The sequence below is a fragment of the Malaya genurostris genome, chromosome 2 (genome assembly GCF_030247185.1).
Source record: "Malaya genurostris strain Urasoe2022 chromosome 2, Malgen_1.1, whole genome shotgun sequence".
NCBI lineage: Eukaryota > Metazoa > Arthropoda > Insecta > Diptera > Culicidae > Malaya > Malaya genurostris.
Genome location: NC_080571.1, coordinates 260435711 through 260458005, shown reverse-complemented (window position 1 = coordinate 260458005; position 22295 = coordinate 260435711). Strand labels below are relative to the sequence as shown.

The window sequence follows — 22295 nt, the reverse complement described above, 5'->3', positions numbered from 1 at the left end:
GGCATCATTACACCACTAGGTGGATTAAAACAGGTTTTTTTTATATTCGTCACCGTTTCTGAGAAAATCAGATTTGAAGCGTGAAAATAGCCCTCTAAAACGCCCTAAAACGAACTGGCCTTAGCCTTTAAGGAGCTGCTTCGAAGTTAGCTCAGTTGTGCCAAGTTAACTGACAAGTGTGGATAATTGTTGAAACCGGGCTGCTTAGAAAGCAATTCATAAATTTTGAAGGTCACTTAAGGGTATCAGTATGCGTGACAGCCGTATTTTAAAACGCTTTTTGAGGATTTTTTTCGTAAAATCTTCAGAACAGGATAATCGTTGCATTTCATATCTTTGTTGAATATATTTAAACAAATCATTGAACATTTTTGGAAGCCTTTACACAGAATATGTTAGAAAAAACACCGATCCACCGAAACACATTAACAAAGATGTGCTCCATACCTGCAACATTTACGACTGTTCTTTTAATCTGATGGTGAAAAAAATCATCATTTTTGCGATTTTTTTTAGAATTATCGTTCAACAAAATAAATCCAAATGTTTTGCAGGATAAAAATAATCATTCGAACAACATTTTGTAATTTTTTCGTGGAAAAATATTGATAAATAAGTCGTTGAAGAGGTGTTTTGAGGACGCTTCTTCAAAATCATGATTTGCGGTGTCCACTGTATCTCAGCGCAGATCAGAAGTGAACAAATCAAAGCAGCATAGTTAGAGTCGAAGTTTTTCTAGACCCCAACGTTTCTGTTTGATTTTTTTTTAGTTTTTTTAATTTTTGGTGGTTGTTCAAAGTGAAAACTACAATTTTTCACGAAAAAATCCGCCATTTTGAAGCTATAAAACCTCTCCAAAGTAACAAACAACGAAAAGGAAAACTTTGGGGTCTGATTTTTTATATGTAGAAAGCGTGTGCAAAATTCGAACAAAATTGGTGCAGTAGTTTTTGAATGATGATGGACACGGACTTTAAAAACCTGCTTTCGAAAGAAACGCGCTTTAAGTTTTTTGTCTATAAAATCAATGGAAACAATTTATTGCTAATGGGTCTAATATTTTCAAAAAAATCAAATTTTTCTTCTATAATTTATTGTAATGAAACATTTCAAGAATGTTTTGTCAAGTTTTTTAGTCAATCTAAGCAATAGTATTGGGCCTGTGTGCCGAGCTCTTACTTCCTCGCAGTATGAGATAAGCAAAGATAAAGGCCCATAACTTGATGAGTTTGGTTCCGATAGGCTTGAAAATTTCTCAGAATATTCTTGAAATGTTTTACTTTAAGAAAATACAGGAAAAAAATTAATGATTTTTCAAAAGTGTTCATTTTTGTTTTCATTGTGCTGTCTTTCAGCAGTGATGGTGACAAATAGATAGTCAATTTTTTTTTATTTTAATCTCAAAATTAGTTGGCAATGAGAATTTCATGTTAGATTGAAATTTTGCTGATTTGTGTCCAGGATATTCGACAACTAAACACATTCTCTAAAAACAAGAGTTTTTATCAGCAAAGTAAATTTTGAATTTCAACAAATTTATTTCTGTCGTTCCGTGTTTTCTTTTTTTGCCATAACGAAGCAATCCTGAAGCTGCAAATGTGCTGTACACGCTGTCGAAACTGCAGCAGAAACAATCAAATGAAAAATCGCATTTTGAGAAAAACGCATTCAAAATTTGTGCGGGTTAAGCACGCTCCGATTAACTGTACGTTCTAGCGCCTGAAAATTTTAAACCAATTCACATTTCGAACAAATTCATTCTCTCATGTCATGTATACATGTTTTGAACATAATATTTGAAAAAATGATGAAATCGTTTTTTTATCTGACACACTAAAGACTGTCCCAGAAAGTATGGACGCAACCAAAAACCGCTGCCATTTCGCAATGGTTCAGAATCTGTCAATTTTTATGGCTGCGTCCTGTTGTTTACACTCTTCTCTAACCACTTGTGCAGTTGTTTATTCGTTTTCATTAGTTTGTTCCGAAATGCGTGGACTTTCAGCAGAACAACGTCGAAAAATTGTGTACAAATGGTGCACAGAACGCGGACTGTCACTGAGAAAGATAGCAAAAATGGAAGGAGTAAGTGAAAAAGCCGTGCGAAATGCAATTAGGAGGTTCGGCAAGGATAACACTTTTGAGGATAAACCGAAAACGGGTCGAAAAAAAGGTCCTGCTAACTCTCAGTTGGATAAACGTATACTAAAGGCGTTCGAGCAAAAGAAGGAGGTTTCAGTTCGGGATGTGGCCAAAAAAGTGGGCACTTCGAATTCAAATATTATTCGTGCTAAAGAACGTTTGAAGCTTCGAACCTATAAGAAGCAGAAACAACCAAAACGTAGTCCGAAACAAGAACCATCGATCAGGCCGAGGTTTCGAAAGCTGTACAATACGATTCTTGCTGAAAATTTGAACTGCATAATCCTGGACGTGAAACTCGATTACAAATCCTTGCCGGGACCACAATATTATACGGTGCGAGAAGGGCAAGTGTTAAACCAGTCCGAGACAACGATTGAAGTCGAAAAATTTGATAAGAATGGTAAGCTATGGTCTGGCAAGCAATTTGCAGCTGCGGTAAGCTTTCGAAACCCTTCATCACCACTGCTTCAATGAACAGCGAAATATACATCAAGGAATGTTTATAAAATCGACTGCTACCCATGATTCGAAGTCACAAGGATCCTGTTGTTTTCTGGCGAGATCTTGCTTCTTGCCACTACTCGAAATCAACGGTAGAATGGTATACTACCAAAAATGTCACTTTCGTCCCAAAAGACATGAATCCACCAAATTTCCCACAACTTCGACCAATTCAGGAATTTGGAGCATTTACGAAGGCACATCTTAGGAAACATGTCTCGGCAGCCGAAACTATTCAACAGTTCGAAAAAGATTTGATAAAAGTGTCAAAACTTGTCACCAAGAAGTCTGTACGGAATTTAATGAGGAACGTTCGTAAGAAAGTGCGCCAGCTAGTCTACAATGGCTAAGTAGCAAATGTTGAGAATGATATTCTGTTGTTGTAGTCTAATATTATCTGTATATCGAATAGAATTTGAATATCTAACACTTGTGAATTATTTACAGCGAAATCAAAGTGCGTCCATACTCTCTGGGACAGTCTTTAGCTGACCCCAATAAGCCAAATGATTCCCGTTAATCCGAACTTTTGGTTATCTGAGAAGATCTTGTCTAGAATTCTAATTAATTCAAATTTTTCTCTTGGAGCCAATTTGCGTATTGACAAAAAAAACTTTCTCCTTCTTATATGACAAAAAAAACAAATTCTATATCGAAAGTAACATTGGCAGAGCAAAAATGCATAAAATATCTTAGCTCTCAGAACAACCACTTCCATTCATCACATTTATTCAGTGCTATTCACCACTGGAATCTCCCTCAACACTAAATCTGTGGCATTCGGAGAAGTGCCAACAAACGAAAAGGTTTTAATTTTAATTTACTAGCTGCGTTACGGAAACTTTTATCGCCTCGTTTCGGTAGTGGTGCGGCGGTCGCATTCAATTGCACAAAACGCGACTGGAGTTCATAAAGTTGCACTTCAATCCTCTGGCTCGGGAATAGTTCCCGTGATGCAGAAAAATGTTCCCAACGGTGGCGCTTTTCAGAGTGCACATTTTACATGTTGGAAACGGTGAGTCGATGAGGTCATCATCGCTATTCCGTGAAACTGTTAACTGATAAGCCATCGTTGAACTCGGTGGTAGTGAAGATCAAAGCAGTTCAATGATTCATAGGGAATTCAATTCACGACAGCAATCGATGCGATGCTAATTTAAAATGACCGAAGGTGCCAATTAGTCGAGAATGTTGAAAACGAATTATCCAACTAATTATGAAACGAGAAACCGATTAAAGTTATCAAAAAGAAAAGTCTGCAAAGTTCAGTGGAAACCATTCTCCTCGGTTTTCTTATGAACAAGCCAATCTAAAATATTTCATGAAAGTGAATTTTTCGTTAAAACAATCTAACTAGCATGCCACTTACCACCAGCTCCCGATCGGCGATAATCGCTCCGAAGGTAATTGACATAACCGGACCCATCAAGGGTGACACCAACATGGCGGCAACGATGTTCGGGGCGTTGTTTTCCACCAATCCAAGAGCGGCCAGCGAGCTGAAAGTTCATTACATCGTTTACATCCGTTGGAATGACGGCGCGGAAGGTGAAAATCAATTAGAGCAATTTCACGGTTCCGACGCCGGTGTCGGATCGGCCGGAAGGCCCGGACCGACTGGTGAATGGAACCTAATGGAACAGAACCAAATCGTTATGCATAATGAGCAGGTACTTACTCGGCCGTAACGATAAGCAGTAGATAGTCGAAGGATAACGAACCGCCGGCTCGAACTCCGTCCACAACCTGTTTCACCGTAAGCTTCGATCGGATCGAATCTACAAAGTTTTCCCACTTGGAATTTTGCTCGCCGCTTTCGTCCCTGCAATTCAAAAGCACACACACACACACACACAATCAGAGTCAGTGGATAAGTCGAATGCTAGTTTCAGAATGCCGTTCGGCTTATTTTGTTTGAATGGCTCTCACAAACTAATAAGTGATCTAACGAGAGATAATCCTCATGTAGATTCCAATACTGAGAGATCCTTCAAATATCAAACTTGCAATGATACTCGCATATCTTATATACACAGGCAATGAGCGAATAAATGCATAGAGTAGTTTTGTTTTTTTTTCAAATTTTAGCACTCAAATCGCAAGCGGATAAACATTTTCCTGTGTAAGACTGACTTTTACTGAGAAATACATCCCACTTGAAATCAATATAACTTGCGATTCCGATGACTGAACGCTGGAAAATTTCCATTTGAATCATTTTCGTCTAGTAGTTTTCCATCATGGTGCACTGGAATATCGCTCACCGCGATTTTTATTTAAAACTCGTTTTTTGAAGTATCAGTCGTACGTTATATATCAATGTTTTCAATAAGAAATAGATGATTCAACGAACATATTTCCCCGGACTCCCACAGTTAAATAGGTAATTAAGTTCTATCTAGCGCTAGAAAATAAATCCAGAAGCAAGAATTCATAGCAAAGTTAAGGTTAGTTCAGCTCCAATTCTACAAAAGCTGCTGGTGCCGACACAAATGACCTTGAAACCTGAAAACATCCAACTGTGCAAACATTTTTTTCTCTCCCTCTCTCTCTCAATGTCACGTGCTATCAGAAAATAACCTTCCTCGAGAGTTAATGAGATTCCTGCTCATTATTCCGTTTGCGAACCGGTGCAAAAGCCCCGGTGTATGTTTTGTTTGCGTTCACTGGCAGACCCACAGTGTGGGCGAGTGGGCTGGCTACTGACTGTCTTTTACACTCTTATGTGTACGTTACAATATATCATCGGTGCAGTGCTGCCTTGTTCCACCTAGTGAACTCGTCTGTTTTTTTTTTGTTCCTATGCCTGACACCGTGGTACCGAGCAACGTGCAAGCAATAAGTCACCCCGGTAAACCTCATTACCGCAAACAGAACGCAGTTGCAAAGAATCTCTATAATATTCACCACGGAACAAAAATCGTGGCTTTATGAAGTTGATTTTGTGCTACAGCTGCGACAGCGGCTGGCAACTGGGAGGCTGTGGTTGGTAGCAGGCAAAAAATTCTATTATAATAACATGCATCTGGAGGTGCAGGTGCATCTCGGGTCGTGCTGGAAATATTCATTTCATTCGTTGTCGCATTTTTTCCACAAAGTGGAAATGTGCTCAGCTCGGCTGCTGGTGGCCGGTGTGGTTGTTTGTAGTTTTCCTTAACGAGCTCACGACAGTCGGTGGCAAGAATCGTGCATCTTGTTGATGGGTTTATTATGCTGTGCATCTGCGTTACGCAGTACGACTGAGACGTGCGAATAAGTATTTTTCATGATTAATTAACACTATTAAGAGTTTAACTAACTAGAGCTTAGATTGTGTGAAATTCGATTAGCAAGGAATAATATTCCCAAGAATATTGATGTGTAATATAATAACAAAAACACATTTATTTACATAGAACAAAACTGTTTTAATCCAGCTAGTAGTGTAATGATGCTTTTTTCATCAACATTTCCTGTGAAATCGACATTTGTGCAAGCACTAGCGTTGAGATTTCTTCTACACGATTGGAAACACGTGCTCATTGGTGCCGATGAATTCGGTTGTGTTTTGGAAACGGTGTAAGTTTTCGTTCTTCCGTAAACGCTTAACGAAATTGAACAAAGCACGCTGTATGCTTCGTTCGCAAAGGTGGTTGTGTTTTCTTCTTCCTAAGCAGCACATAACGATGCGTACCGGTATTGCATCGTCATTCTGTATGACGGATTGAAAGTTTTGACACTCATCGACCTATAATTTCGGAAACGGAAATCGGATCTGGATGAAATTGCGCAGTATCTTTAAGGACAATCAGAGCCCTAATTTGAATCAAGATTTATGAAAATCGGTTTACCGTTGCTGAGAAATCGAAGCGAGTTCCTGTTTTTGACGCTTTTCTTGAATATTATCGGTGCTTTTTGTAACCAGAAACTGCACGGAACCACCCGCGATCCCATTTCAACCAGAATATTAGCTGGTTTTCTGAATCCGATTGGTTAAAATTTGGTACAACTAATCGATTGTTGTTAGCATTAGCATTAGCATTAGCATTAGAGACCGCCCGTGTGTTGCTACTCCGTTATTGATCTGGACCAATTGAGATTGCAAAATGATTTTTTGAAGTAACATGTTTGGGAATAACGCATTGTTTCACACTGTGCAAACTGTATTGAACCATGTATGCTGATCAATACCGACGCCGGCCACGTCCGAATGCAGATCTACTTGGGAGGGAAAGGATTGTTAGTTCAATGCATGTTGCTACTAAGAACCGAGGAATCCTCTGCATTCCCACATGCATCACAGGAGAGGATACTTTGTTAGTAAATGTTTTAATAATGTTATCATGTGTTTATTGCTCTGGGTAGCCGGCTACCAAGAATGTTTTAAAGTATTATCGTTTTATGTGTTACTTTGTGCTGGCAATATAATGCACGAAACAGTCAATCTCCGAAATTGAAAAAACTCCGGACAGCCGGCTGTCGAGTATGCAGTCACTCGTTTATGCATCTACCTTGCGCGTTTTTTTAGTCATGCAAAAAAAAAACACATGTGGATTGATAAAAAAAGGTATCATCTCACTGCTTGGTGGATTAAGTAGGTTTTTATAAATGAAACTACGTGATACAAAATAAACGAGCGAATAGGATTTAAACAAAAAAGTAGATTCATTGCATTGAAATATTCTAAACAGATATTATAAAATAATTTTAAATCACCAAACAAAGGTCAACAGATTTCACACGCGTCTTGATTCTTTATTATTTCCGCTTTATTATTTTAATTATTTATTGAAATTATTATTTGGTTATATTAGTTGATCTGGGCAGCCGGCTACCGAGAAAAATATTAATTTACTGTTTGAAATATTAATATCAAGTGTTTTTACCTTTTTTTATATATATAAAAAATAGGTATAGAATTCGCTCAAACTTTCGAAAAATTTTCCGAGGCCCGGAGGGAGCAACATGTACAAAATGTGTTTCATGTTGCTCCCAAGCATTGCTTTTTCATACAGCGCTCAAAATTCCTTCTACTGGAATAAGGCTTACACAAAAATATCGATATCTCCGTTAAAAATGGACGGATTTTAACAATCTATGGCTTGTTGGATAGGTATTACCGAGCGAAATCTAAGTCTGGAAACATATTCTGTTTTCAAGGTCAAATGTGACAGATACTGTCAAAAAACTGAAAATTTTGACATAAAACTTCGTATAACTCAAAAAGTAAACATCCGATCTCAAAACCATTCAATAGCGTTCTGGGTGACGGGGAGACCTTTCATTTGCGACTAGTTTGATCAAAATCGGTCCAGCCATCTCTGAGATCTCGACCTCTTAGTTGACAACACACATACAGACACACACACATACATACACACACACACAGACATTTGCTCAGTTCGTCGAGATCAGCAAATGCGTGTGTGACAAATAATTTCACTCAATTTTCTCGGAGATGATTGAACCGTTTTCTACAAACTCAGATTCATATGAAAAGTCGTATACTCCCAAACAAGGTTCCTGAATTACGTTTGGATCCGACTTCTGATTGCGGAACCACAGGATGACATGTGAATCGAAATTAAAATAATGCAATTAATTTTTCTCGTAGATGGCTGAACCGATCTAAGATTCAAATGAAATCTAAGAATCATCTATGATTCAAATGAGAGGTCTTAAAATCCTTTAAAACCTCTTACTTTTTAGTCAGATCCGACTTCTGGTTTTGAAAATGCAGGGTGATTAGTATAAAAATGTCCATTTCACATAAATTAATCAGGTTTATCGGGTTTGCAGATTTGGATAGTCGATTACCAAATAAATTCATTTCAGTTTGAGCGGTATTCGTTTTTGGATTCGGAATGTACCCCCAAATTTTAATTCGCACTACAATTTCTCAAAGATGTCTACACACTGCTCAGGTGAATTTAACTGATTTCGGCTACACCGACTTTAGAATTCCGGTTCCAGTATCGAATCGATTCTCAAAGCTCAATCATTTTCTCAAAAAAGACCAAATCGAACTTCAAAAACAAATATTACAGGACTTAAGGTCCCATACAAAATTGGTGAATTTTATCCGATTCTGGAATTACAGATGATGAGTTTATAAATTTCATGTAAATTGTTTGGCGTAATAATTTATGCCCATTCGAATCATTTTGGGCTATGCTAATTCCTGAATACCGGCTCTGGAAGTACCATAAATAATGACGAAAAACTCTAAAGTGGAACTTATTTCGACATCTCATGGAATGTTCAATCGATTGTCGCACGCTAAGATTGAAATTCGATATGTTTTGCAGTTTCGGCATTACAGGGTAATGAGTGAATAAAATCTCAATTTGCCGTTTGAAACGACGATAATTAAAATAATGTCATGAGAACTAAAACACCTAAGAATATCCATGCAAAAACACATGCGTATTGATAAAAAAAGGTATCATCTCACTGCTAGGTGGATTAATCACGTTTTTACTATGTATTCAAAACACCTATAACTGAAAGGAAAAAGAAACTCCTGCACGACATGCAAGCAGGAACCCAGTGGATCTATTCTTGGTTCATTTTTTTCCGCCGGATTCCACACGGCATCTAGGCTGGTACAGTCCGGAGAGAGCTAATAGGTACTATCAATCTCCTAGTAGACCCCAGCCCCTAGTACAACTAATCGATTGTTGTTTTAACTAAACTGTCATTTTTGTTTTTCGATTAGAAGAAACGATGGTTGAAACAACAAATTCAACTGTTTGAAAAAAATGCTGTCAATTAGTGAGGACACATACCTTTCAATTTCACCAAATATTTTAGTTGAAATAACTAGTGTTGTTATTGAAACAAAATTCTGTTAGTTGAAAAATAAATCGGTTTTATTTGTTTTAGACACTGCAAATAGTTGAATCAACTCGAACAATGTTATTGATTTGCGAAAATAATCAAAATATACTTACTGATACACGTCATGATCTACTTGAAATAAGTTCGGTATGTTGATATTCATAAAATAAATATCGTTGTTAAAATATAAACAGTATTTTATATTGACATGTACTATTAGGGCTGGGAACCACCAATCACTGCTGATTTCAAGTGATCTTAACCAAGAAATAAATTATCATTACGAAATCAGAACTGTTCTGATCTCTAAGTGATTTTGATTTTTGTATGATCATGATCATGTCAAGTCGAGATCAGAAAAGATCTAAATTCTAAAAAAATACTTCTGATTCGATCGGAAATGATTGATGTAGAAAAACGTTTTTAATCAGCATAAGTGCCCGGAGGGGCGAGTAAATTAGCGAAAGTGTTAAATTTACCTAAAATGTGTATTGAAAGATGATGCCTTCAAACGGTTGAACTAAAGTTATGCACTGATAATTTTAGTCAATTTATATAAGCTTGGGTGCATCAACCGCTGGGAATTGGAATTTCGCAGCGCGTTCTGTGTGTTTGGAACCCTACTGTTACTTTTATAAATTAAATTCATGTCAAAAAGCGTTTTATTGCTAATGCATGAACATCATCATCAGTATCAAACAGCTGGAAGTAAAACAGTCTGCTGGAAGTAAATCAATGATCGCAATGATTTGAAGCATAACATTTTTGCGCATACCTGAAAAATTACGAGATGATCATTCATTAACATTTTCTAATTTGTCTCCAAATCTTTTTCATCTTGAACAAGGTTAACTTTATCACAACACCACTTCTTATCATAAATTTCTCAAATCGAATAAACACAATTTCACCAAACGCTTTAACCATCGATGTTATTTTCATTAACATTTTGAAGCGACGCGAACAGATTTCAACTAAAAGAGTTGTTGATTTCGCATTGCGATTATTGTTTTGCTTTCAACTGTCTCCGGCATTTGACAGCATTCAAAGCAACATATTTTTCAACTACTTGAATATATGCAAATCAAAAACCATATTGGTTGAATCAAAACGAAATTAGTTAAATCAACTATCGCAAAAATCAAAAACTGCGATATCGCAATTTTATGATCGAAGGGTTCTCCGTGTGGGAACTAGTAGTGCCAAAGTAGGTTTATAGATCCACTAAATAATCAGATCTACAAACAGGATGAATTTACCAGAAAGTTTTGTAAAAGGTTGCACCGTGGTTCGCCATAATTTGTGAAAAATATTAATGGAATTAAAAAAATTTTCCCTTATCGCGCTTTACTACCACAACCGGAAGTCGGATCCGGATCGACTTTTCAGGGACTTTTTGAAGAACTTCAAGACCTTTTATTTGCTTCCTAGCTTGTATTGCACATATTACCTTGCAATCCCGGAACCGGAAATCGGATAAGAATGAATTTCAATAGCAAGCTATGAAACCATAAGAACTTTCTCCATTTCGGAGAAAAGTGTGCGAATAATTTTTTAAATTTTATTTAGTGCACCTTGAAATTCCGGAACCGAAAGTCGGATAGGGATAAAATTGAAAAGAAATCTATGGGTCCGTTAGACCTTTCATTTGAATCTGAGTTTTAGAAAATCAATTCCGCAATTTTTGATTTCGCTGAATCGAAAAATCGGTTTGCACAGGAATTGGATAGCCTTTCTGTACGAGAAAGGAAAAAAACGTGTAAATTTACGTCTTTATAGATGCACATAAAATGAGTGTCGTAATTCAATTAAATTCACAATACAAAAGCATACAAAAATAAGCCATATTTGAAACTTCAGTTGATATAGCTGAAGTTTAGATCGATACAGATACAAAAATCATGATCTATACATGTTAATAGACGTCACATTATGTCATCACCTAAGAAATCACGACATACTTCAATTTACGCTAAGCGTAAATTTCTAATTTTTTCCTAGGAGTGTATAATATAGAGATGACAGCATCATTTGATAATAGATTTTTTGCACAACAAATTGAATTTTTTCACTGGCGGCGAAAAGGCGATTGATTTGAAAATCATTATTACAATTTTGGCATCGTAAATATTCAAAACGAAACATAAGATAATAGTGGATTGTAGTTTTGAATACATTAGGTCCAAATCATCTAAGTTATTGCAAAAACCTAACATTTTAAATGTTATGAACGTCTTCTATTTTTGGCATTAAAAATGCCTTCTTTCACGGGTGTCAATTAAGAATTCGAATTTCATATGTTTGTTATATTTTCAAATGTTTGTTATATTTTCAAACTTTACTTATTTTATGACCTTTCAAAGACCGTATGAGATTAGTCTTTATCAATTTGGTATCTTTTCAATATTTATATTGGAAGGTTAACTAGTTTTTGACAAAAAAACAATCAGAGGTAGGAAGATGGCCTCTTTAGAAAAAATAAAGTTTTCTAAAGCTTTGCTGTGAAGTGAAATTTTAAAATTATTTAGGAAAGTTAGAATTCAGATTTAAATTCAAAAATGGACCATCCTAATGACTTTTTACATCAAAAGATGCTAATGTTAAATACAGTACGGATACGAGCATTAGTCATATAGGATTAGTCATATATAGAGCATTAGTCATAGTGGTATTTTACAAAATAAATCTTCGAAACTGATGTCTAAATTTTTTTTCTCACATGGAAAGTCTATGCAATCAGTGTGAAAACCGACTTTTTTCCGAAGAGGGCCGAATGTCACATACCATTCGATTCAGCTCGACGAATTGATCAAATTTCTGGTGTGTGTATGTGTGTATGTATGTAACAAAAATATGCACTCACTTCTCTCGGAGATGGCTGAACCGATTTGCACCAACTGAGATTGAAACGTCTTATGGTCCCATAGCTTGCTATTGAATTTCGTTTGGATCCGACTTCCGATTCCGAAGTTTTATGACAATATGTGACAATTACGGAAAAAATGTGTACTCAGGTTGCCCGGAAACGGCTCAAATGATGTTCATAAACTAAGATGCAAACGAAAGGTCTTGAAGTTATTTAAAAATTTATAGAGCATTTCATCCGGATCTGACTGCCATGTTCGGAACTAGAGCGCGATAAGTATAAAATTTTCAAACTATTTTGAGTATTTTTTCACGAATGATGCAAAAATAACTACAGATCCCATCAAACTAACCGACAAATTCTTTTAGTTGGCAAAACTTGTTGGTATGCTGACGTATGAACTTGATTCAGGACTGCTGATCTCGAAATTTCACACATTACTAAGACATCTGGCTCTGAAAACCCGATTCTGAATCCTCCCCTTCCATCCTTGTGTGATTTTTCAAGATTGAAAATCTCAATTTTGAGCGCAATGTGACACCACAGACCTAGGTCTGATTTAGTTCAAATTTTGCATTGGCTTTCAATTTCTATGCACGAAGTAGCACATTTAACACTACTACTAACCAGAGAGTTCTCTGATAAGAAAAATCATTCAATGTAATCAAAATAATAGTATTTCAATATGCTTTCAATGAGAACATTGCAAGATTGACACCTGTATAGTGTAATCTCCCCAACGTGGAGTTGTTCTTGTTTAGATAATTATTCGCGCCAAATTGGGGACAGTTATACCGTTTTTCATTAAAAACACTGTTGGCGTTGATTGCCCTAATCTTGCACTTTCGAGCAGAAATGCAACATTCTGACGGTGTTTCATTGCGATTTCTGCTCGAAAGTGCAAAACCAGAGCAATCCACGCCACCAGTGTTTTTCAATGAAAAACGCCATTAGTTTAATTGGTATTATTAGGGAAGAAATACTTCTCAATATCGAGAGTCCACTTTTACTCTCAACCGGGATCGAGTTCGATTAAAACAGAGTGTACCAAAACTGTGCTTTTGATGTTTCAAAATGTTGACGGAATCTTCCTCGAATGCGCAGTCGTGAATTTTGAATCTTAATTCTCTTAATTCTGAACCTGCATTATGGACCTCGATTCTAAACTCTGGGTTATAAGCCTAGTTTCTGAACTAGGATTCTACTAGACTTTATTATAGACCTGGATCTACCAAAATGACATCCTTATGGTGGATGTCATTTCGATATTCCTGGATTGAATGTCCTGCCTGCGCAGTGGGGTTAAAATGCATTAAATTTTTACCTTTTGTGCATAAGCAGCCCGATCAGATGCTCATAACACAAATATATTAACAGTTGATATGTATAAAAATTTGTGTCATTTTGAGATATTTAACAAATGAAAACAGTTGAAAGTTAAAACTTATGATAACAATATAATAACAAAATAGTTATGATGTTTTATTTTCATTTGAAAGACTCATGATAAAGTTCATTAATTGAAAAAATGACTTTTTCCGTTGCTTTACATCGAAATATAATGATCAGAATTTCAAAAAACTAAAAGAAAATATCAGATCACTAAATAATTTATTCATTTAATAAAAAAAAATCAGTCAACAATTTTGGTTTGAAACGATGCTAAATATTAGCTGTGATATAGTTTTGCTGTGTTAAATTTGCTATCTAATTTATTACAACTATTGTTATAAATTTCTGCTTTCGGACCTCGTCGTCCGTGCATGAGAAATGCCAGCTCGCATGATGAGTTTTCCTCTTTACCACACTTTTCTTTCTCTTTAAATCTGAGGTGTTTGTGATTATTATCTTATTATGATAACGATTCATTTTAATCCAGAACTAGTGTGTAAAAACTATGTTCTTCACTAAATACAACAAAAGGTATTAAGGGTATAGCGTGAGCCCGCCTGGGTTCGGTTCCCAGCTCTGCACATAGGGTCAGAAAGCTTTTCTGGCCCGAAAAGGCAAATGACCCTAAGGTTAAAATCTTTATAATCGAAAAACAATAGATATTTACAATAAGAAACTCATTACTCTCTCAAAGTCAAATTTTACTTTTTCAGTATCAAATAGATTCAATAATATTTCTATGAACCGATAAATTCATCCCGAAGAACTAGCCAATTTTTCCATTAGAATAAGTGAATCTATAACAGAATTTCTTAACACACAATTTTAAGCTTGTAAACAAAATTTTTTCTCGAATTCGAAATGTGGCTTTCGCATGATTCGAAAAACTGAGAAACAGTCACCCTATGTTCGTTTGACAAACATCATTTTGGAAAACATATGCAATAAATCACGTTCCACGTCGCCTCCATCCATTAAAGAAACCCGATTTCGAAAAGGAGTAGGTTATGAAATGAAAATCATACAAACCCATATTCATCCTCATTCGCACCGGCATCCGTCGAAGATCCATCGTAGCAAACACTGCATGGTAGTACACTGTTGAAAAAAGAAAAAAAAAACAAAAAAATAAATATGCATAGTCGTGGTTTATAGGTCTGGAAACGTGGTTTTTACACCGCCCGGGAATGGAACAATAATACGCGTGTCATGACCTTGCCTCGCATGGCAGCCAGTTTTTTTTTCTACTCACGAGATAAGTATTGTTTTGTAACTGTTTTGTGCTAGCAATATTTTATCTATATTTGATCGTCTTAGTTTCTCTTTTACAGTTGTTTTTTTTTTGTTTTTTGCACCTAGAAGTAACTCAACCGTGATTTCGATGTTATCGTGATGTACAAAAGGCTAGCGCCACTTGGTAGATATAAATTCTCCACTGCTCTAAGGATTATTCTACGGCAGGGGCTTCCAACTTTTTCTCATCCCGTGTGTCTCTCCCACTTCGAAAGAGCGTAGTTATTTCATCGCCAGGAGAAAGTTTAATGTGTATACGTAGTAATTAGATAAACATGCTCTGATACAAGTGCTGAACTTTTGTTCGGCTTAGTTTTCAAACTAGGAATGGACCAGGAATGTTGAACGATAAACCAAATGCTATTCATTTTAGTCTCAACTAGTTCAATTCAGTTCTTCCTCCCTATTCCATTTTCACTATTCAGGTCAGCGGATCTGCTTTCGTGTTGCTTGCAAATTGCTATTCGAGCTAGTGAACTATGGCAGTTGACAGCAGACCGGATATTAGAGTTGGTACTTCTAAGCAGAATCCAACCATCAATCCTCATCGGACATCTGGTTAATAATCAGCAATTTGTTTAAGCTGTTAGTTTTTCATTTTTGAAAAGGTACTACTCGTTTATTTGCGTCAAAATTAAGTGTTGGTTTTGATATCAAGAATAAAATAAAAATAAAAAATAAATGCGACGATTTCTCTACCTAAATTTTTCACAATTTTAAAATCACCTAAAATGTGAAACATTTGTTTTATATAATATATTGTCTATCGATGAGAGCCCAATCGATTTCCGATAACTTCTTCTTTGATAGCTTAATATTTAAAATAACAGTTTGCCCAATTCAAAACAATAAAACAATATTGCAGTGATTAAATAATTAACTTTTATCCATAGCTTCATAATCAGTTTCGCAAATGAAAACAAATGTAAATTACTTTTTTTACGTTTCGTCTCGGACTCGTCAGTGCAGAGCAGTTCAAATTGAACTGCTTAGTGCAAACTTATACAGTTCAACTTGAACTGCTAAGCAGACGAAAAGTTAACGAAACGAAACACTTATTTTAGATAAAGATGGGTGAACAAATTTTCATGAACTTAGATTCAAATAAAATGTCATACAAAGTTCTTGAATTTTATTCAAATCCGACTTCCGGTTCCGGAATTACAGGGTGATATGTACAACAAAAATGAAAATAACTAACTTTTCCTAGAGATGGCTAAACCGATTCTCACAAACTTAAATTCAAATGAAAGGTATAATTGTTCGATATGATGTTTCTGAATTTTATGTTGATCTGACTTACGGTTCTCCAATTACTGGGTAATGTGAAAAAAAATCATATTGCAAGTTACTTCCGCTCTTCTCTCAACGATGGCGTGAATAATTTTAACAATTTTACTTTCAAATGAAAGGTATCATGGTCCCATACAAAATTTCCAAATTTTATCCGGATCTGACTTCCGGATCCGGAATTATAGAGTAAAGTGTATTGAAAATTTGATACCGCCACTTAAAGCTGCGAAACAAAAGACGTAAAACAACTTTTAATCTGGCCTCAAAAGTAATCCAATCAGTAGCTTCTATCAATAGTCAACTCAACAAATCAATTTCGGCTATCCTGGCTCCCAGTTTCCGATTCCAAAAGCACCAGAAATAGTGGTTCTATATTCCCACTCACTTTTCTCAGCAATGGCTTGACATAATAATATTATATTCATTATTTTTACGTTTCGTCTTTGACTCATCAGTGCAGAGCAGTTCAAATTGAACTGCTTAGTGCTAAACTCGGCAGTTCAATTTGAACCGCTAAGCAGACGTAAAGTTTCTGCTACTTACAGAACACTTTTTGTTTTGCAACGAAGTGCAATGTCTTTTCTGACGTGCCGAACGAAAACGTGTTTTCGACTATTTCTGGCCGATGCAGGTATGGTCATTTAGGGGTTAGCCAAATTTTGTGCTAGGGCACATAACCGTTTTCATTATTTTTACGTTTCGTCTTTGACTCATCAGTGCAGAGCAGTTCAAATTGATTACCATTTAAGTTTCTATTTCCGCAATTAATACCCGATTCCTACGTTGCTCTGTGCTATAGTATGCTAATATCATCGTTTTCAGGGTTCATAAAGTAAAACATAGAAGGCGCTGAGTTGTTTAGAGCTTAGCGTTTGTAAGCCAATACGGAAAATATAAATAGAGGAAAGTAGAAACCGCCTCAGCCGACTAAAACACTGCCTTCCTTTCTTAAGCATTCAAAACATTTTAAAGCAAAAGTTTAATCATTAACACTATCTTTTCGTAATATCTAGAGATGGACAATTTGTTCGCGAACGGTTCAAAAGAACTAGTTCTTGTGAAAGAATGAATGAGCAATAGTTATTTTTTCGGGAACAGTAGTTCAAATTCATGGGACCTATTTTTGCTCCTTACTTAACTAAGTTCTCTTTTACAAACTAAGAAAAGAACGAACGAACGGCTCTGGAGAACAAGTTCTTTGAATACAACTCTGCATCAATGAACGGTTCTTTGAAATGAACTGTTTTGCTCATCTCTAGTACGATCTTTTTGTTATACAAGTTCGGCAGTAGTCGTCTGCCGCTAAATATGGAAAAACTGATACTGTTTTCGTTTTTAAACCTACACGCGGGTGACTCTGACTCCGAGTAAAACGAACACGTGGAACACGCCCTAAACAACAACTCAAAAAAAAAAAAGAAAAAATAGGCAAACTCGCATTGATGCAACGTGCGCTCCGAGAAAATTTTCAGAGCGAAACTACGCGATTGGAGTCCGATCTAGAGCGACGTCATGTTGCTAAAACAAACATATCAAAAGTTGTTTGGACGACTCTAGGTCAGCTCTCGAACTGCTCTGATCAGTAAACGAAAACGGTATGAAAATGCTAAGAGAGGGTCGCCTATCGAAATGTTGAAAAACTCCGCCCTTTTTCTGACGATTTTAAAAAACCAACTCGAAGCGTCAGCCTGTGCAATTTTAGTCGTGGATTGATTAACGCCGAAAAAAAAGCGTGCTGAAATCGTAGTGATGTAGGATAGAAGTGTTTTGTTTTTTAATATAATGCAAATTGCCCAAACAAATCCCACTTTTTTGAGTGTCTAATGAATGCGGTCATTCGATCGCTATGGTATTCTGATAAAATAGTCAATGAATATCATTGTATACCCTATATCAATATTGTTCATTATCCAAAATCGGCTGAAAAATGACGGAGCTACTTTATATTTTAATAGGACCTGACAAGATAGAGCACCCTGTTCACGGAAAAGCCAGCGATCGTAAAACAACTAAAATATTAGTTGTTTTTATGAATTTGATTGGTTAAAATTTGGTACAACTAATCGATTCTTGTTTTAACTAAACTGTCATTTTTGATTTATCGTGCTGGCAGTTTAGCAACGACACCTTGCAAAAATACGCACCACCAACGAGTAATGAAACGCAGGGCACTAAGACATTTTTTTTTTGATGCCGTTTTCAAGAATGCTGCTGATAAGCCTAATACTACGGATGCACTTTCAAAAAAAAAAAACAAATAGTACCACTTCACTTTAGCAGCAAATTTTGAGGCGTTAGACGTTTTTAGTTACATTTACATGAACTGTCCGAGAATACATGAAATTACAACATTTATATTGCCACGTTATTGGCCACGTAACTGACATAAATGACGTTCATTTGCCATCGAAAATTTTCAATACTAACCGTTTCTGGTAAAATGAAGAGGATTTTTGTTCTGCGTTTTGCTGTCTTCGTACTACAATGTTTGTTACGCTAGCCTTTTTGTGACTAGTTTGCAACCAGAAATTTGAGTGATTGTAACATCTAACCACTTGCGTGACTGACTAAAAAGACACAGTTTCCACCAGTTGATAAATCGGTTAAGAATAAGTTGTAATCACATACTGAAATAACATATCATTACATAACATGAAAATAATTTGTTTTCGAGTAAACTTGATGAAACTTAGTCACCATCGACATTATAAACATTGAATGAATCCAGAATGCTTTCCTATCAACAATAAAAAGGCAGTTTAGTACTTGAAATTACAAGCTTGCTGAAAGGTACAAATTTCACAGTTATTTTAAAACTGTCGGGCGGAACTCAAGTTTAATGGGCCTTCAATCAAAATCTGTTTATGAAGATAGAAAAATAAACAATGAAATAATATTTAGAATGCTCAAAACTAATCCAAATATTGTATCCCCATATTGTTTTCTTCGTATATGTGATAGTGCATAGAACCAAAATGGCTATTCTGCCTTTCATTATTTTCACCAAACTCACTTTTCTCGAAGATGGCTGAACCGATTTTTACAAACTTAGTTTAAAATAAAACTGACATTGTCTCAAAAGCTACTTCGAAATTTCATCAGGATTCGACTTCCGGTTCCGGAATTACAGGGTAATATGTGAAAATTATAGAAAAAATTTGCACTCGATTTTCTCGGAAACGGCTTAGCCGATTTTCACAAACTAAGATTCAAATAAAAGGTGTTACAGTTTCCTACAAATTTCTGAAATATTTTATCCGGATCCGACTGCCGTTTCCGAAACTTAAGCGTGATAAATGGAAAATTACCAACTTCGTGAACATTTTTCCACGAGTGATGGTAAAAAACAGGTACTTGTTAGTTTGTGGGCATAAAAACTCAATTCGTCACTACTGCCCCCTCCCCCTTTTTCCTGTTCCGGAAGCTACAAAAGTAGTGAAGAAAAATTATAAAAATAGAACTCACTTCGATTGTGATTGTCAATGAAGTGAAATTTATTTGAAAACCTTTTTTAATCCACCCAGTGGTGTAATGACGCCTTTCTCATATTACTTATGTTTTTATCACTAGAAAATTCGGCAAGATTTTCTTTTTCAAACTTGAATAAAATCAAAAAATTTATTTTCAGTTCGCTTTCACATCTCATCCAAGTCAGTCGATAAAACAAAACCGCTTACGTTCGGGACGAAAGAAACCAAGTACAGTATTGTGTAGTGAACAATAGAACGACCTCGAAAATGAGTGAACCAAACGAACAAAAGCTACCGCCGGTACAAAAGAATACAATTATTGTTGACTTCAGGCTAAAGAATACAACTATTGTTAACTCAATTCAATCGGCCACGTAAATCTTGTACGCAAATAGGCCTGAATAAAAATATCTTTTATAAAAAAAATTCTTTGGTGTAAACTACCATCACCTTTTCAATTTGTAAAGGCATATTCAGGAGTGTTCTAGTTCTAGATGCATAATTTATGTCAGTTTTAAAATTTGAATCTAGAAATTATAACAAAATAAACTGGCAGCCCCAACAGCGTTTTATTTGTGTTTCAAATATAGAAAAAATAGAACGGCAATGTATACCAGTTTTAAATTTAACAGTAGAACTGGTCGAATAAATAAAATTAATACGGATTGCTGTGGATACGTTTGTTTCAGTTTCATTTACATTATAGACCACCCATATGAATCTTGCAGCTGCTGAATTTGCTCTAAACAGTTATGTCAAGTTAATATAGATTTAAATGTGACAACCCTGCACGCTATACAAAACTGATCAAAGCAAGCTGGGTGCTGGGTGGGAGCGTCTTCTTCTTCTTCTCCCGTACCAACACGTACCGATGCGCACCGATTTTGCAAAATTTAGTATGACAGTTTGAAAGTTTTGATACTCATTGCCCTATTATTTCGGAACAGGAAGTCGGATCTAGATGAAATTGCATAGTGTTTTTAAAGACACTGAGAGCTTTAATTTAAATAATGATTTGTGAAAATCGGTTCAACCGTTGCTGAGAAATCGAAGTGAGTTCCGTTTTTGGAGCCTTTCTTTACTATTACCGGTGCATTCGGAAGCGCAAACCGTGCACTAGTTGCCGCATGTAGATTTATACATCGACCAACTAACAAGATCTGCAAGCTAGATAAATTTATCAGTAAATTTTATAAAAATATGGACCTCGTATCGCCATCGCTTGTGAAAAAATAATCTTGAAATTGAAAATTTTTTCTAATCGCATTGTAATACCGGAACCGGATTTCGGATCGAGATCAACTTTTCGGAGACTTTTCTAAGAATTTCAAGATCTTTCATATGCATCTTAATTTGTAAAAATCGTTTGAGAAATTTCCAAGAAAATTGAATGTGCATTTTCTCATATGTTTGCGCATATTACCTTGAAATTCCGGAACCGGAAGTCGGATCGGGATAAAATTCAATAGCGATCTATGGGACCGTAAGACCTTTCATTTGAATCTGAGTTTATGAAAATCTTTGAGAAAATCGAATGACATTATTTGTCACATACACACATACATACATACATACACACACAGACATTTGCTCAGTTCGTCGAGCTGAGTCGAATGGTATATAATATTCGGCCCTACAGGCCTCGGTTCAAAAGTCGGTTTTCACAGTGATTTTATAGACTTTTAAAGGCAAAAACATACAAATATCAGAATTCCAAGCTTCGCGATGCAAATGCAATTTTCACAGTAATGTCGTGCCGGTGGTGTAGTGATGTCAATTATAAATCTACTACTGTATCCAGTTTCATGCTGTTGATTCATGTTGTTTAGCTTGATTTTCATAGGCAAAAGTAACAAAACCGCAGGTTCGCTTCGTTCGTTAGATTTCGTTTCATTAGTTTAATCGAAGTAGAGCATGAGATTGTGAATCTGTAGGTCATATTTGTTGCTGGCCATCGAACCAACTGCGGCTGTTTTGGTCATTTGAATCCGGTTTCGGAAGCATTGGAAATAGTCATTAAAATCTACAAAAAGGATCCCACTCACTTTTCTTCAAGATGGGCAAATCAATTTTCCCAAACTTATAAGTTCAAAGTAAAAGTCTTACAGTTTCATACAGAATTCCCAAATTTGTTGTGAATACTTCTTCCGGTTCCGGAACTAAAGGGTGGTAAACAGGATTTGTAGATTTTGTTAGATTAAGTCCGAAAAAACCTTCCTATTTCTATTCAATGAACCGTTGTTTTTGCGAGCTCCACAGCAATATTTATGATGTTATGAGTAATATGAGAAAGGCATCATTACACCACTAGGTGGATTAAAGCCAGTTTTATTTTTGAGTCCCTTTACAAACCTAGAGAAGATCTTGTTTTTATTATCACCCTATTGTAAATCGAGAATCTCTTAGATGATTTTGAAGAGTAAATCCTTTCGTATGTGAGTCACCCATCAGTCGCAAAAATCCTTTTATATCCTACATTTATAAGAAGCCATTTCAAAAGGAATTTAAAATAAGAG

General features: G+C 35.9%; 2 protein-coding genes across 2 annotated transcripts in view; one reads left to right on the top strand and one right to left on the bottom strand.

Moving 5' to 3' along the window:
* LOC131429205 (uncharacterized) overlaps window positions 1-22295 on the top strand; it is a 443882-nt gene that overhangs the window by 158647 nt on the left and 262940 nt on the right. The window lies entirely within an intron of this gene.
* LOC131429711 (uncharacterized) overlaps window positions 1-22295 on the bottom strand; it is a 128957-nt gene that overhangs the window by 96860 nt on the left and 9802 nt on the right. Inside the window, exons 5-7 of the mRNA XM_058594024.1 lie at window positions 14753-14821; window positions 4325-4468; window positions 4016-4145 (exon numbers count right to left, since the gene is read on the bottom strand). Coding sequence (XP_058450007.1) covers window positions 4016-4145; window positions 4325-4468; window positions 14753-14821 — 343 coding nt within the window. The remainder of the gene's footprint in view (window positions 1-4015; window positions 4146-4324; window positions 4469-14752; window positions 14822-22295) is intronic.